This window comes from Meleagris gallopavo, chromosome 20 (genome assembly GCF_905368555.1).
Source record: "Meleagris gallopavo chromosome 20, MGAL_WU_HG_1.1, whole genome shotgun sequence".
In the NCBI taxonomy this organism is placed as follows: Eukaryota; Metazoa; Chordata; class Aves; order Galliformes; family Phasianidae; genus Meleagris; species Meleagris gallopavo.
Genome location: NC_139423.1, coordinates 3635607 through 3652154, shown reverse-complemented (window position 1 = coordinate 3652154; position 16548 = coordinate 3635607). Strand labels below are relative to the sequence as shown.

The 16548-nt window shown below is 50.9% G+C and overlaps 1 protein-coding gene across 4 annotated transcripts in view; it reads right to left on the bottom strand.

Moving 5' to 3' along the window:
• Nucleotides 1-16548, bottom strand: part of SEPTIN9 (septin 9) — a 95552-nt gene that overhangs the window by 65205 nt on the left and 13799 nt on the right. The window contains exons 1-2 of one of the 4 annotated variants that reach the window (XM_085240504.1): nucleotides 16464-16506; nucleotides 11642-11698 (exon numbers count right to left, since the gene is read on the bottom strand). In XM_085240504.1, the coding sequence (XP_085096630.1) occupies nucleotides 11642-11698; nucleotides 16464-16491 (85 nt within the window). In that variant the 5' untranslated portion in view covers nucleotides 16492-16506. Of the gene's footprint in view, nucleotides 1-2047; nucleotides 2158-2473; nucleotides 3242-11641; nucleotides 11699-16463; nucleotides 16507-16548 lie in introns of those variants that run through there. The other 3 variants (XM_010721262.4, XM_010721263.3, XM_010721261.3) reach the window with 3 other exon arrangements.

Sequence of the window (16548 nt, the reverse complement as noted above, 5' to 3'; positions counted from 1 at the left end):
GATGCTGGACCAGGGACGCTGCTCCCCTCCAGGAAAGCCTGAGCTGTCCTTGTGCAGAGGAGACCCTGTGGGACGTGCTGAGCTCCAGCAGCTGTGGGAAAGCAGCCCTCAAAGAGGAGAAAGGCCCAATTCCCATCCGCCCCGAGGTGCCCTCACCCCATCCGGCAGCAGTACAGTCAGCCCAAGAGTCAGCTCTTCCCACCCACAGCAGAGTACTAATTAAAAGCATGCTCAGAGCCAGAGCAGTGACGAACGCAGCCCCCAGCACTGCACAAATCTGCTTTCATCTGAGTCATGTTTCAGTTTAGTCACCGAGGCCAGAGTGGTGCTGCACTGGGGGCAGTGCTGGCCTGGCCATGTAGTGCAAGGAGCACCTTCTGAATGGGGCGAGCTGCAGCTGGTCCTCTTCTCCCCAGTGACAGTGCACATTTTGCACAAAGAACCTCATTAAAGCCGATTTCCTATGCCCCCATGCATGGGTTTCACATTCTCTGCAGCCCCTCTGCTGCTGCCATACTGAGGGTCTTCCTCCACACGTCTCCCTCAGCCCCTCCAGATCAGGATAGTCAGGAACAGCTCTTCTTCCCCCATCCCCCTATCCCGTATTTCATGCTGAGCCACACATCAGGAATGGTGCTGAGACAGCTGGCACAGCTCTCCCATCCCACAGGGCACAGCAGCCATGTGCCCATCCCGTGCCAAGCCCTATGGGCACAGTGCCTTAGCATAAGGGCTGGTCACACTCAGCTGCGCCTGCCCCTGTGCCTGCCCACAGCCCTGGTGGTGCCACAGCTGCGCCACTCACAGAAAAGCTGTTTTCAGCAAGGCACAGAGAAACATGTATGCACTTGGATATAGGCAATTTGCAAACATCACTCGTGACCCCAGAGGTGAGCATAAGCATCTTTGCACAGACGTGTTCACCTCACGTCTTCCTACCGTCTGCTGCTGCACTCCTGGGAGCAGTGACAGCCCAAGCCCAAGCATGAGGGCTCATGCTGCGTGCAACAACTGAAGGGTGGGAGAGACCCACCTTCACCACTCCTCTGGAACAAAGAATCCCAGATCATACCACTACCCCAGTGATCAGTCTTTTTGTAAAGCCCCCGTAGGGGAACCAGGGCTGCAGGGAGAACACAGCAGGAGGTGTGTGAGGCCAAACTGCAACGGGTCCAAAACCACCCTGCTGTCCCTAGACCCCCCACATCCCTGCACACAGCAGCAGAGGACTTCCCAGCCTGCAGCACTGCCTCTGCCCCAGGAGCAGCTCTCAGGAATGCTTTGAAGTGGCTCAAACAAGAGGAGAAAGCGTGAACAAGAAAGATGAGGGACAAGGAGGCATCACCCACACTATGCAGAAGTGGTGAGGAGCAGTGGGTGCCCCCACAGGTAAGCACCCTTCCTGGGACCCTCCACATATACCCAGAATGGGGCCCTGCAGCTCTGCCTGGGGGTTGGCCATGGCAGCAGCTTTCTCTGGCCGCAGTTTCACTCCACCCTGGATGAGCGTTTCCTCTCATCCCTGTGGTTTCCCTTTAGCAGCGATGCCCAGCAACTGGCTGGGAACGCCCAGCAGCAGGCTGGTGCCCGCCAGCCGTGCACGGAGCACGGACACCCACGGTGACACCCTGCTGGAGCTCCCAGCACCAATCCCTGCCCCTCGCCTTTCCTCCTTGGTCCAATGCATAGAGCCTCGCAGTGCATCCTGCCCCATCTCCCTGCTGCTAAGAGGAAAAGGTTACGGTCACGGCCACCCTGCACATGCTGCAGAAGCAGCTTGCTGAGACTCTGATGCACCCAGGAGCGCATTTTGGAAGCGCTCAGACATGCACCAGGATTTGCACAGGAGTGACTCACTCTTCTTTCAGTTCCCTCCATCCATGCCCACCCCAGCGCCCCAGGCTCCACCAGGTGAGCAGCAGCATCAGCAGCAGGATGCCTGGCGGCAGCTGGGGCCACATCCATCCCAGCCGGGCAGGCGGCAGCACAGGGCAGGCAGAGAGCTCAACCACAGCACACAGCCACACTCACGCACTCAGGAGCCAACCTTCAGGGCAGAAATTCGTCTCCATGCCAAGAGCTCGGCGCTTTTCCTCCCTCTTCCCGACTGGCAGCTCGGAGCTAACAGGCTCAGCATTCATCCCCCCGCGCCGCGCGGCACATGGGAACAGAGGGGGGGGGAGAGAGAAACTCAAATGAGATCCAGACTCGGAGAGCAGTTTCTTTTTTCCCCCACTCGCTCCCCCCCTGGTTTCTGTTGGAACCACCTTCTGTCTGGAGGGCTCAGGAGGAAGGGAAAAGGGGGAAGAAAAAAAAAAAAAGGCAAAAAGGAAATGTTGCAAAAAATAAATAAATAATGGAATGTGCTGAACGCGCGCTGGAGCGGGGCTGCTGCTCCTCCTGAAGTGCAGAAGCTGCTGGAAAGGTAGGAGGGGAGAGGCAGAATAGAACGTATTAAAGATCAATAGCCTACCTGAAATCCGGTCCCTCTCCATTACTACAGGATATATTTAGCATCCGCGTGTCACGGCCGTCCCTTTTTTCGGTGGCGTCCCCTTCTTTCACCCACTCTCCCTCCCTCCTTGCCTTGCCTCCTCCTCCTCCAAAAAAAGCTCTTTGTCTGGTCTAATTTCTTCAATCTGTTGCAATCATGAATGCATCCAAATTACCACATTTCCATGTGCTGATCATATGTTTGTGCTCCAAACTGAAGTAGCTTTGTCTCTTTGAAATGAAAAGAAAGAGGAAGGGAGGAAGAGAAAGGAGGAAGAAGGAGGAAAAAGGGGGTGCATGACCCCAAAATCCTGGAACTCCCCAAAATACTCCACCAGGCACAGGAAGAATGGAAATCCCAAGTCCTCTGTGAAACAGTCTTAAAGCCACAGCTTGTGAGTGTCCGGGGGAGCACTCCGCTCTCCGCAGCTCTCTGTTAATATCCACCAGGAGATGCTTAGGGAACTTGGCTCCTCTCAATAACAGCGCCAACAACTCATCCAGCGTCTCCAACCTCTCCCCGCTTCCCCAGCCTGATTTTGCTGCTATTTCCTCTATCCCCTCCTCCTTCCTTGGCGAGAGCGTTTGCGAAGAGCAAAGCTCCTGCGCGTTCCCTCCACCCTGCCAGGTCTGAAGTTTCGATTCATGCATAAACTATTCTGCTGATGAAGGCTGACTTCATTCCCGGCGCAGCACCGCGGGCTGCTGCTGCTTTCTGCACATGTTGACCCTCCCCTGTAGCCGCCGGAGAGCTTCACGCCTGCTCCTGGCGAGGATTCCCTGCTCTGCCTTGGCAGTCCCCTCTGCACAGCCTCGACGGAGGGATGCGATGGGCCGGCCTTGCGGAAACTTCCACTTGGCCATCGGCCAGCGCAGGCAGCAGGACTGTGGCTGCAACACGGGGCTGCCCTGTGCTCCTTGCCTCCAGCCTTTGGGCACGCAGGGGGGATGCCCCCCGATAAGCCTTGGGGGTCACCGCTGCTCCTCCGTGGCCCCAAAATGCTGAGGTCCCCCTAAGTGCAACACAGAACTGCTGTGGGAGATGGGGAGCACTGAGCAGTGGAGCTGACTGCCTACAGCCACCCCCCCGTGCCACCCACTGCAAGTGCCTATTGACATCCTGTAGCCTGAGTCACTCAGCCAGATGCGAGGGCACAGCCTCTGTCCCCAGGGCCAGCCAGCAGACAAGCCAGCTGCAGCCCTCAGTCCCTTGTTTGGACATTGGAGCTCAAAGCCTGCACCTATTTTGCACTGCTTTCCAGTGGCAATGTGAGAAATCCCAGCAATCATGCGTGTTTCCCCATGGAGCAGCTGATGGAGCATCGTTGTCAACAGAGGGAGAAACAAAGCACATGCTGCATGGCATCTGGCAAGCAGCACAGTCAAGCCAGTAGCAACCCTCCAGATAGAAAAAGCTGAAGTGGAGGCAGCTCTGGGATGCTCCATGCCTTAGGAAAGTTCTAATCCCCAACGGTCAGAGCTTGAGTTATTTGCTAGGCAGGAAGGCTTAGATTCCTTCCCAAATTCTTGTTCTTTCCCTATTAATGCTTTGCATGTTTCTGCCACCAGTGCCTAAGGCGCTAAAGAGGGGACAATGAGCAAAACTTTCCCATGCACAGCCCAAAACCACGCTTCCTGCCCAAGACTGCGAAGGTGCCCAACACAGAGCAGGAGCCCAGGGCAGCTGCTGACCCAGTGCAGCACAAAACCCAGACCTCTGCATTCACCACCATCCACAGCCCTCACGGCCGTGTGCCTTATGCCATAAGCAGGCTGACGCTGCAGAGGAAGGGAAGAACTCAGGAAGTACCAAGAAAGGAAGAAGGTGAATGGAAAGGAAGAAGGGATGGGCAGCAGGCGTGCTTCAGCCTGGGGATTTTAACCCATCAAGAACCAGGTGAGCAGGAGCGGCAGAGTGAAGGGATCATTCCTGCAGACTGGCACGAGACAGCCAGTGAAGTGAATCCCAGTGCTGATTTATGAACCTCAACTTTAATCTCATAAAACCTCAGGGTGGATGCTCTCATCCAGACTCAAGTCCTCAAGCGAATTTTGCAGATTCCCTTTAAAGGTGCAGCCATGCTGCTCTACAACGTGGAGCTTGGAGCTGGTAGGAGCTGCATGCTCTGGCAGCAGCCAGGCACCGGCGTGTAACCCAGCCCTCCTGCTGAGTGAGCTGGGAAGGCCTAGTGCTGCAAGTCAGTGCAGGGAGCAGAGCCTCAAAGTGCTCTGACAGTGGTGCCAGAGAGCTGCAGGGCCTGGAGGGGCAGGGAAACGTGGTGCGAGAGGTTCCTCACTACTCAGATTCCATTCAGCGATGAGGCAACGCAGGCCTGAGCTCAAGCAGTGCACACATCTTGTCCCATCCCATGCATACTAGGGAGGAGTATGTCTTTAAGAAGAGCCCTGCTCTAGCTCTCCTCTGTGCTGGCTCTCAACTTCTCTGCCTGAAAGCTTCAAACTGCCGGAAATCCCGAGCATATCCTCCCTGGGCTCTCTGCTTGTGCTTTAACACTCATGTGCTGAAGTATTAATAGCAGCTGGCAGCGCAGAGTGAAAGGCGAGGCGAGGCAGGAGGACTGCTTGCTCCCTCCTGATGCACGTTAACTCTTCCAGGATCCTCAACAGATGCCGACCTGCTTGGATTGCTTGCTGCCATTGGCCCAGCCCCAGAGAGACTCATGCTTCATAGAACCATAGAATGGTTGGAGTTGGAAGGGACCCTAAAGGCCATCCCTGCACTGAGCAGGGACACCCACAGCTCCATCAGTGCTCACAGCACATCCCCTGACCTTGGCTGTCTGCAGGGATGGGGCATCACCGCCTCTCAGGGAAACCTGTGCCACTGCCTCACTGCCTGTGGTGTAAAAACTTCTTCCTTACATCCAGTCTAAATCTGCCCTCTTTTAGTTGGAAACCATTTCCCCTTGTCCTATCACAAGAGACTCTGCTAAAGACTCTGTCCCCCTCTCTTTTACAGCCCTCCTTGAGATACCAAAGGTCGCTCTCAGCTCTCCCCAGAGCCCTCTCTTCTCCAGACTGCACAGCCCCAGCCCTCAGCCAGGCTCTTTCATCCCTGGGAGCATTTCTGGGGCCCTCCTTTGGATGCGCTCTAACAGGTCCAAGTCTCCTCTGTGCTGAGGACTCCATGTCTGGATGCAGTGCTCCAGGTGAGGTCTCAGCGCAGAGCAGAGGTGCAGATACTCTTCCTGACCTGCTGACCACACTGCTTTGAGTGCAGCCCAGGGTAGGTTGGCTCTCTGTGCTCCGTACTTTCATCTCCAAGCTTGTATGGATAGCGGAGGTTGCTGCGACCCAGAGAAGGGCTGTGCTCCTGTTCCGCACACGGGATAAATATAGCAAGGAGCAAATTGGTGCTCTCTGCCCAAGTCACAATTAGGGGTTTTGGGAAATGCCAGACACCGCCGGATGTGTGGCTGAGGAGGCTCACAGCACGCCTGTGGTGTGCAGCCAGGGCTGGAGAATTCGCCTCTGCCCACGTGACAAGGGACACCGCGATGGAGGGGAAGAGGGAAAGTGGAGCAGCCATGAGTTCTGCCAACATGCCCAAGGGCAATTTGCAAATTGACATTTCAGCAACAAAAAAGATGAGGAAGAAAAACACCACGAGGAGATGCACATATCCGATGGAGAGAAATGTGACCACACACAGCACAGTAGGTAGCCAGCACTGCAGGAGTTAGCACACCCCAACCAGGCCAAGGCACACCAGTCCTCCTTCAGTTCCAGTAATTAAGGAAGCACTGTACCTTAACTCTCAGCTTGCACACAACAGCCTGCGCTCCCTCCTGCATTCTAACTAATGCACATCTCCACTTGAAGCACGTGGCATCCCCACAGGACCATCCTAGCAGCTCCACATGTCTGCATTATGCAAGCACAGGACATGTGTCTGTGCTGCAAACCAAGCACCTGAGCCCAGAGCAGCTTTCCCACTTTAACTTCTTGCTGCCCAGGGTTTGGCTTTCCTGCAGAGACACATTCATGGAGCTACACTATTGCAGGAGGGATTCTCCAGGCTGACCTAGCTTCACCCTTTGCTGCTTGCTCAGGATGAGGAGGACAGAGAGGACACATGTCACCAGGCTTGTCACCAGGAGCCTGAGGAAACGAGCAGTGTGTGTGCATGGGGACGCTGGCACGGAGAGCTGCACAGCTGGTGTGCCCAGTGTGGGGCAGGGAACAAAGGGGAACAGAGACCGCCTGAAGAAATGTGTATGATCTCATGTAGGGACACGTCCAACACATCCAGGCTGCAGCCACAAGTCCTGGGTTAACCCTCCTGCAGATCTACCAAGGTGAAAGGCGCGGTCTGTGTTGAAAATATCGCAGCATAGAGATGTGTGTTCCTCCAGCTCGCAGCAGCACATTGCACTCACGGCTTGGTCCTCACATGCCAGCAGGAAACCAAGGCAAGGCTGGGATAAGCTGAAGGTCTGGATGAAACCTAATTCAGGAGCTCTCAGCTCGCCTTGCTCAGGCATCAGAGTATCACAGAATAGCTTGGACTGAAAAAGACCTCATCGACCATCTAGTTCCAACTCGCTGCCATAGGCAGGGCTGCCACCACTAGATCAGGCCCCAGATCAGGTTGCCCAGGACCCCATCCAACCTGGCCTTGGGCACCTCCAGGGACGGGGAACCATGGCTGCACACAGAGGGCTGTGCTGTGCCCACGCCTGAGCTGCAGGAGGGATTTGTCAGTTCTGGCCATATTTCCCTGGGGAAAAACAACTCAGGAGACCTAATGGTTTTTATAGCACTCTGAATTAGCTTACGTAACTGTAATCATGCACGCTTGGCTAGGGAGCCTCTGGCTTTTGGTATTTCTTTTATTGTCACTATTTTGGTTCACCTTCTAAAGCTGCTCTCTTGAACAGTGAGCACAGAGAGATCATCCTCAGGGCAAAGGACTAAACCAAGAGATGGAAACATCACAACCTATTGCCATATTTACCTTAAACTCATTAGAAGCATTTGAGATCCTCACTGCAACATCTGACTTCATCAGGGTTCACTAATTTGGGATGCCCAATTGAATCTAGTGCCCACAGCCCTCCACCAGGACACACAGCTTCTCGTTTCAGTGCTTCAGAAGGACTTCCAGTCTCATAGGCAATGCAAACAGTGCTATTTTCAGCATTTCTGCTGCTGTCTTCCTCTGTGAAATGGGAATGTCAATTCCTGTCAAATGGAAACCACCAGGCTTAAGCAGGGAAAAGCAAAATGAGAAGAAATAAGAGTTATCTGTGCAACAGCTCTGATAAGGAGTCACACAGAGACACTGCCCCTGGCTGACTGATAATGAAGGAAGCGTGGCTCTTTTCTGGCACTGCTGAGGCATTTTTCACAAGGAGATGAGTGTGTCATCAGCCATGGAACCCTTCAGCAAGTGCCTGTTTAATTACATAGCCCTGAAATTAGAGCTGCGCTAGAGCTTGGCACCACTTAAAGGGTGGACGAGGAGCTCAAGATGACCCAAAATCCAAGCAGCCTGATATGGCTATAAGGCCTGGAAGGAGTCCCAACAGAAGTATTTAGACAACATTAAACCAACCGCTTCGATGATGGGTTTCATGACATCAATGAGTGCCCCCTTATAATGCAACCCAGATAGCTGGCCTTGAGCTTTATGCCTCTCTAAATTATGCTTCCAAAAAGCCCCGAGACAAGCTGTGGTTGATTCCCAGCCAGCTGCTGACACTGCAGGACAGGGCTGCACCGCCTGCCCGGGATGGGAGCACGGCTGCAGCTGCCCTGGCAGCCTGCCCCTGCCCTGCTCCACACAGCCCAGCAGCAAGACAAAGGCTGAAACAGGAAAGCAGAGGCACCTGTCCCCCTCCTCTCCCTTTGGGGTTTCTCACAAACAAAGCACCTGACCTGAAATAGCAGCAGTGCAAGAGCAGCGCAATGGGATGGCATCCTGCTACCTCCTACATCTGTGTGACCAAGAGGGATGTGCTGGTTCAGTTAAACAGTTAAATCAGTAAAATCAGTAAATATACCTTTCTTTGGACCCTCCTATATTGCCTCTACAATGGGGAGTTCCTTCCTCATAGCTAACCCAAATTGCAGCCTGGAAGAAAATCAAAGTCCGGAGTGCAGCTGGCAACCGTGAGGAACCCGATGCTGATACCTTCCACTCCAGCTGCTCCGGGGCTGTTCTCTGCTACTTGGGAACACAGCTCTGCTCCGGATGGCAAATGTCAGCAAATATTTTCTTTCAAATCCATCACGTACAGCTATAGGAAAATGAAGTGAGAGTAACTTCCCTAACACACAGTTCTTATCCTTGCAGAAATATTACCCCAAGCTACCAAAAATCAGGTGATGGTGGCATTTTAGAGGCCAACACTGCACTCTGACAGAGCCCTTCATAAAGGGCTTCCCATTTCCCTCTCTCTGCCTGTTTCCAATTGCACACTGAACAGAGCCTCCAAACCACTCACAAAACTCAGCCTCATCAGCAGGCTCTCATGTCTCAATTGGGGGGTGAGGGTGCCAAACCCCATCACTTTCCCAGCCCAGGTCTGGCTGAAGGCTGCATCCCAGGACAGAGCTGCTCCCCATAGGGAGCTGGAGCCCCACGGTCAGGCCACCCCAAAGAAATTATAGTTCCCTGTGATCCCATGGGGACATGGGTTCCTTCAAGAATCCTGTTTCCTGTCCTAAAATAGGTGCTCTCAGACACTCTGATAGTCACCAGCTCTCTTCACTGACCACCAAGAAGCCCACATGTGTCCCACCACAATGGCTTACCCAGAACTACACACAAGTCCTGCACGAAACAAAACCTGAAGCTCTAAACTCTCAGCATTGCTGCTCCCTGAGCTGTGTGCCAAGCCACACAGCCGCCTTCAAAGTCACAAGAAAAACCAAGAGGAGTCATGGAATAAGGTTCCCAAAAAGAAGCCAATGCCAGATTTGGGGTCCCAGTGTCACTGTGTGTCCCAGGGATATGATGGTCTGTGGATGACTGTGCAGCTATCTGAATCCCAAAAGCCAGTGGCTATGGAAATGCATGTCATCCCTTTCTTTGTTTAGGGTGGCAAAGAGCCCAAAACAACCCCCTTCTGTGACGCTTCATTTACAGCCACTGCTCAGTCATCCCAGTCCCAATTTATCTTGCATAGGAATAAAAGCTTCTGGGTACAGGGCCAGATGTGCGGAGGGGAAAATTTGGATCTGAAACAAGGGGAAATTGAGTTGCAGTTATATAGAGTCATAAATATTTACTGCAGTGTAAAATGGAGCACTGAGTTGCTCATTTGATTTTAACTTAAAAAAAAAATATTTAAAAGATCTCTCACCAAAAAAGTGGAAAAGTATATAATTAGAGTCTAAAGAAAACAAGATTGAACAAATGTGCTGTGTCTTCCAATTTAGATTCTCCACACTCCAGTTATCTTTGGAGCTGTACCAATTCCCCTTTCTGTCCTTGGACATACGTATAGGAAAACACGCGACGCGAGGGCTACAATTGCAGTTTTGTTGTTGCACACACAGAAGAAAAACATGCAGTTCAGTTCAAAATTTGCAGCTTCTGCACCAGTGGCCACGTTTTGAGGCAGTTTTTGTCTCTGCACTGCAGCTCAGCTCCCTCCTCCTGCTGCCATCAGCACCCAGACCAACAGTGACTCCGCGCTGATTTATTACACAATGCATTCAGCTATCCAATGTCAGTTTGTGGCCATAATCCTGTCAGACCACATTTACATCCACTGATACATCACAGCATCTCAGTGCTCTGCAACTGTGAAGCTCCAGAGCTGCGAGTGCCATGGTCCCTGTCACCATGTCTATACCATACCTGAAATACCTCTGGGCTTGTCTCTACTTCTGATGAAGGCGAGCCAGACAGTGTCATAGCTTCCAAGGCCCTTCAGAGCACCCTAAACCAGATGCCTGTGACTAATCCCCATCCCACATGTGCTCATGCCCAGATACAGCAGAATGTTGAGGTCAGTGCTCCAGGAAGGCTTCCGAGGGTGGCTTTCTCCTCCCCCCAGCACAAAGGGAAAAGCTGACAACAACTGTTTGGATAAATCCATCTGGGAGCTGAGACAGGATATGAGGGCTGAGAAGATGAATTGAAATAGCAAACAGAGCCCACAGGGAGCAACTGTTAGTGACAGAGACCCAGGGAGTGGGAGCGGATGGAAGCTCCAACCTCAACGTGGGCAGTGCTGGGTATGGAGCAGGCAAGCAGGGCTCTCTTCAAGCAGAGGTGAACAGCAGCATCCCAGGGAAAATGATGGGGTGATGCCAAAGGTGAGGTTGTACCTCAGGTTGGTTATTAGGAACAATTTCTTTCTGAAAAGAGTGGTGAGGCATCAGCACACACTGCCCAGGTGGTCACCGTCCCTGGAGGTGTCCAAGAACCATGGAGATGTGGCATTGAGGGACGTGGTCAGTGGGCGTGGTGGGGGTGGGCTGATGGCTGCCGTAGGTGAGCTGAGAGGTCTTTTCCAATCTTAGTGATTCCATGAATTCTGTGCAGCTCAATCAGCACACAAACTGCAGAGCCAATGGACTCAGGTGCTCCCAAGCTCTACTGCATTCCCAGAGGCTACAAACACCTTCCAGAAGGAACCCCTCCCACCTGCTTCCTTCTGAATCAGAAACAGCTTCAGAAACATTACGCTGCAATTAGGAGTGTAAATTTAGTCATAAGCACATATAATCCATAAATCTCCACATCCAATAAAAAATAATAGCTAAAGAGAGTAAGAACGAGACGCTAATTACTAAAGCTGTATTTCAACCTCGGGCCATTCCTGCTTTCTGTTACCTGCAGTCAGACCCCTGGAATTGAGATGGGCTTTTCTAATTATTCTCTCTGGATCCATTATTCAGAAAGTAATTAATCTTTTATTTTACACCGCTCTCTCTTTTCACAGTTATTTTATATATACTGCTCTCTTTTATATAAATGCTGCTCTGCAGCTACTGCATGGAGAACTCTGCATTTATCAGCAGCCTGCAGGAGCTGCATTTTCCAGGAGTGACTCCTTCCATTCTCCCAACCCATTTGTTGCCAACTGCTTGGTTGGATGCATTTGTTGTTGATTGGTTTTGTTTTTTATTGGATGAGGAAGTTTCAAAAAGAAAGAGCCATGCAACTCACTGGGGCTGGTCTGGTCGCTGAGCCTGCGCAGTCTCCCACTGGAGGTCCGGGTGATTCCTGCAGCAAGAAGATTTGCATGAGCCAAGGGATGCACGTGAACATGGCATGTGCCTCAGTTTCTCTTTCTTAAGCACAACAAAAGCGGGCAGGAAAGAAAAACATGCTCTGAGCCCTCACTGTGGGATGCTGCGTTCTGGAATGACCCCAAACACTGTAATCTCCCCATACAGAGATTTCCTTCTGGGGGCTCTGCAGGAGGAGAAGGGGCTCCAGGGTCCTTCCATCATCTCAGCACAGGGATGTGAGCTGGTAGCCTCTGGAATGCAGCGGCCATGTGGGCTCCTAGCTCAGCCCTAACTCTGCCAGGGCACACCAATGTTTTTAGTAGGAATTTCCATTCTGCAAATTGCTAAAAGTCTCCCAAATCTTTTCAGTGATGGTCTTATTTAATTGCAAGTGATAGACTTCAAACAAGTATCTTCTCACCAATCTGTTGGACAAGGATTAAAAAAGCATTAAAATAAACTGCAACACATCCCCCTGTTGCAGTATGGAACATAGCCTCAACCTTACAAACCTTGTCAGCTGTAGGAGTTTGCATCACACACAAAAGAGGGAAAAAAAGTATAAAAGGCAGGAAAACGTCCATAGCAGTGAGTCTGGGATGGAGGGAGGGAAGGGAAAAGCACTGCCTGGCAACTTGACATGGAAAAAACGTCTCATGCTCAGAAATTTCTGCTTGTGTGTGTGCATGTGTGTGTGTATTTTCTCTCTGCCTTCCTCTTTTAACATAAAAAGCCTCTGTGCCTATGAAGCCACGCAGCTGAACCACAGTGCTGCTCCTGGGGAGCTGTGGTGGCACAGGGCAGCCCCGGGTGCTGTGCTGCTCTGCACATCACTCAGCCCACACTGCCCATTACCGACACAGAGACAAGGGCTCATGAGCTATAATCAGCATTAACGTTTTTAACCAGTGTCATATTTTTTCCTTTAACCACAGTCCATGATTTTTTTCTTAATTATTCTGTCCTCAAATGTCTATTGCTGCTCCGGCAAAGAAGAAGGCACAATTCCTGTGCTCAGCAGGGCTCTGAGTGCCCCTTCTCCAGGCACGGAACACTCAGGTGCTGGCACAGAGAGGCAACACCTCTGCTCCATACATGCACATGCAAGATGCTGCACTGAAATCTGGCTTTAGAAATCGCTCAAAACCCAGAGAAAAACATCCCTGACTGGTGACACACTGAGGAAGGCAGATATGCAACCATGCCGAGCTGGTTAAATACATCTCTTCATGTTCAAAGGCTTCATCCAGACTGCGGCAAAGCAGGATGGAAGCGGAGCGAGGAGCTTACAAGCTTGGACAGGATCACACATAGGAAATGGGCTTCATTCCCTTCAGCAGTGGAAAAACACACGCACGGGTTGGAGCGTCCACGCGGCACCACTGCAGCATCCATGCATGGCTGAGCAGTACCTCTGGGCAAACACTTCTGAGAGGCCTGCTGTCTACCCTGCCAGTGCTATCTGCAGTATTTAAATACATAAGCAAAAAGGTGGGCAAGATAAACTGATCTGTATTGGAGATGGGATTAGGAGGAAGTTTTTCCGACAGCTGTTGCTCCAACCTTTGCGTCACACAGTATTAATAATACATAATAATGCATAATAATCCCCTTCCAGTGGAAGGGGAGCAAAGCAGCAATTCATCCAGCCTGTCCAACACCACAACAACAGATCTGGAAAGAGGAAGCAGCACCATGCAGCCCCAGACCACGATGCCTCATGGCCCCTCCACCAAGAGAGCATCCAGACAGCTCTGGAAAGCCAATAATAAGTAAGATGGAATGCTGGCAGGCCAGCAAGACAGAAGAGAAGTTCTGTCAAAAAACAAGAAAGCAATAGCTAAAAATATGCTGCTCTGAGCAGGCTTCCAGGAAGCCAGTGGTGTGGGCAGGACCGGAGCATCAGCACACCAACAGCATTCTGGGGTTATCTCTATTTATAGTGTGGGAGCAGCAGGCTGAGCCCCACTTTGGGCCATGGGGCTATGAGACGAAAATCAATGCTTTCCACCCCAGATGTGGTGTCTATGAGCCTTCCCTCTTAACACAGTTCAAGTGCCCTCAGGCCATCCTATAAATTTAACATAGTGCACTGGACTAAGAACCATAATGAAATGTACTTTATTTGGTTGAAATTTGGAATGCTTTCCCGCACTCCAGTGGAATGACTTTAAACTGGAAGAGTCCACAGTTAAAACAGGTCCATCCAAGAATAGTTCATTCAGCCCAGCAGATGTGTGACAGCAGCACAGCACCATAACTTTCTCAGAGCTCAGTCTCACCTTGGCTCAGAGGCTGAGCAGTAGATTTTCACATTTATCATCAAGGACCAAACCCCTCCAGACTTGCAGGCTGGGACCATCAGGCACACCTGGCACACAGCAGCACTGTAGGCACACTGGGTTGGGCTGGGTGCTCCAACACAACTACTGAAACCAAAAGTGCTCCAACAGGGCCATGTCAGTGCAAGTGAGGTCTCAGGCAGGTTCGTGTGGAAATCACAGAATCATTAAGGTTGGAAAAGACGACTAAGATCATCTAGACCAACCATCAACCCATCACCAGCATGCTCCCGAAATCACTGCCATCAGCAAATATGGAGCTAAGCGTTCTACTACTTCGTGCTCCTTGCAGCAGCTGATTTAACTCACCATGGGTGTAAAGCATTCCAGTATCAGGAGACTGAAGCTGATGCTTTGGCAGGGGGGTTGGACTCGATGATCTCTGGAACTCCCTTCCAGCCCCTACGATTCTGTATGTGGGCAAACTGTCCATACTACAGTGCAACCTTCCTAGTTGACTTAGTTGAACCTGAGACCAGCACTTAGAAGATGTCAGCTGTGTCAGAGATGTACAACAGCAATACAGTCAACACATATATTCTCCAGAATAAATCAGAGCTTTTTCATGATAAATCTCAAACTTTCCAACTATTCCAACTAACTTTCCCAATTATTCCCAAATTTTTCACCTATTCCCAAAGAAATGTAATAGTAACAAGACAGGCCACCTGAAATTTATTTTCTCCTCACAGTAAGTGATCCGTGCCTCTACACTCATACCACATAGAAATCAAAGAGCAAGAAACTAATTTCCATCATCAAGAGAAACCATGGGGCGAGGACAAACAGTGGAGGATGTAACCCAGAATATAACAAATGAACCCAGATCAAATAAGGGTTGTGTTAGAAAGGGATGGGCCAAAACCAGCAGAAGGCATCCCAAAGCTGTCCCAGCTCCCCCAAACAGCCAGCACGACCTTGTTCTGTTCAGTGTTGGTGTGTCTGAGCTCATATCACATGGGTTCCTTCTTCAGATTTACTCTCAGGACCATCTGTTTTGGACCATACAGAGTGTGAACTCCCTCTCATTTTACCTATATCTCAGGTACTATCCCAATAGCAAGAGAACTGTTCTTACCAGCAGCTTCCTGCCCCACACAAACAAGATCTATAAGCTCTTTAGATACAACAGCTGGAGAAGACTTCATCAACAAGGAGGATGGGAGCTGTTAACAGAGACGGTTGTGCATTGCACAGCCTCAGCAGATCCTCCAGTGTCACAGCTGGAGACCAAACTGCAAACTGATAGTGCTGATACTGGACATCACAGACCTACGTTGGACATCACAGCCCAGTGTTGGAAATTACAACCCAATGTTAGACATCACAGCCCTGTGTTGGACATCACAGTTCAATGTGAAACATCATGGCTCAACACTGGACATCACAGTCTGATGTTGGACATCACAGCCCAATGTCAGCATTGCAGACAGTGCATATAGCCTGGAGTGACTGGAGCAGCAGGTGTCAGAGAGGCTGCAGAGGAGCTGGGGACCATGAGGGAAGGACATCTGTTAGCAGAGACCAAATGCCTCTGTTGCTTCAAACCCAGCTCCAGTGAACCACACAATTACAGCCTCAGTTCCATTAGCTCAAAATCCACTTGCAACATTAACCTCAAAAGGAGTGTGTAAAAAAGAAAGAAAAATTAATACTTATATCCAACACTAATCAGAACACTAATCACCAAAGAATAAAAGACACTTTGCTAGACAAAGACGACATCCCCAGTGCATGGATTCATTCTGAATCAAATGCTTTCAGCAACAATTTGAGCTTCACAGGGATGGAGCACAGCCTGTACCCAGGGCTGAAGGTTACACACGGGGAGGGGATCAGCCCCTTCTCCAGCACAGCTACCAGCACCTTGGTGCACCAAGGCTGAGCACTGCTAAATGGCCTGTGCCATCACCAACCTGTCGTGGGAGCTGGACAGAGCTGGGCTTGGCAAGCCAGCAGTGCTAATTGGCACAACGTCATTAACACAAGTAGTGGTGAATTCACACACACAGAGAATCTGGCCCAAGGATTACAGATAATCCTCAAGGAAACCACAGGAAAACTGACATTAGCAAGGTGCAGATATTTCTGCCACAACATTATACTCCTAGCAGAAGCCAAATACATTCTAACACTAAAAAATGCTCAAAAATCTTGCTCTAATTATAAGAAGGAGCAGCAATTAAGCCTCAGTTTTTCCAAAGTCGGAACAGTTTCCCCGAGCCAATGAGTGGCCAGCCCAGAGCTCAGCAAGGGTCAGAGGGAAAGGTCCTGCATGCAGTGGGATTTAGCACACGAGCCTTTGATCAAACTCAGGCATGGATTCAAGATTTTAGGTCCAACCACGGTAGTTCCCAGGAAATCAATTAACACATCCATAGAGATCAAGGTTGGAAAAGAAGAGTTTTAAATCACCTTGACTGACCCACAAAACCCACAGCATATCTTTCCATCTTGAATCGTGCCCAGCTGACCTTGCTTCAACCAAGGGTTGGCTGTT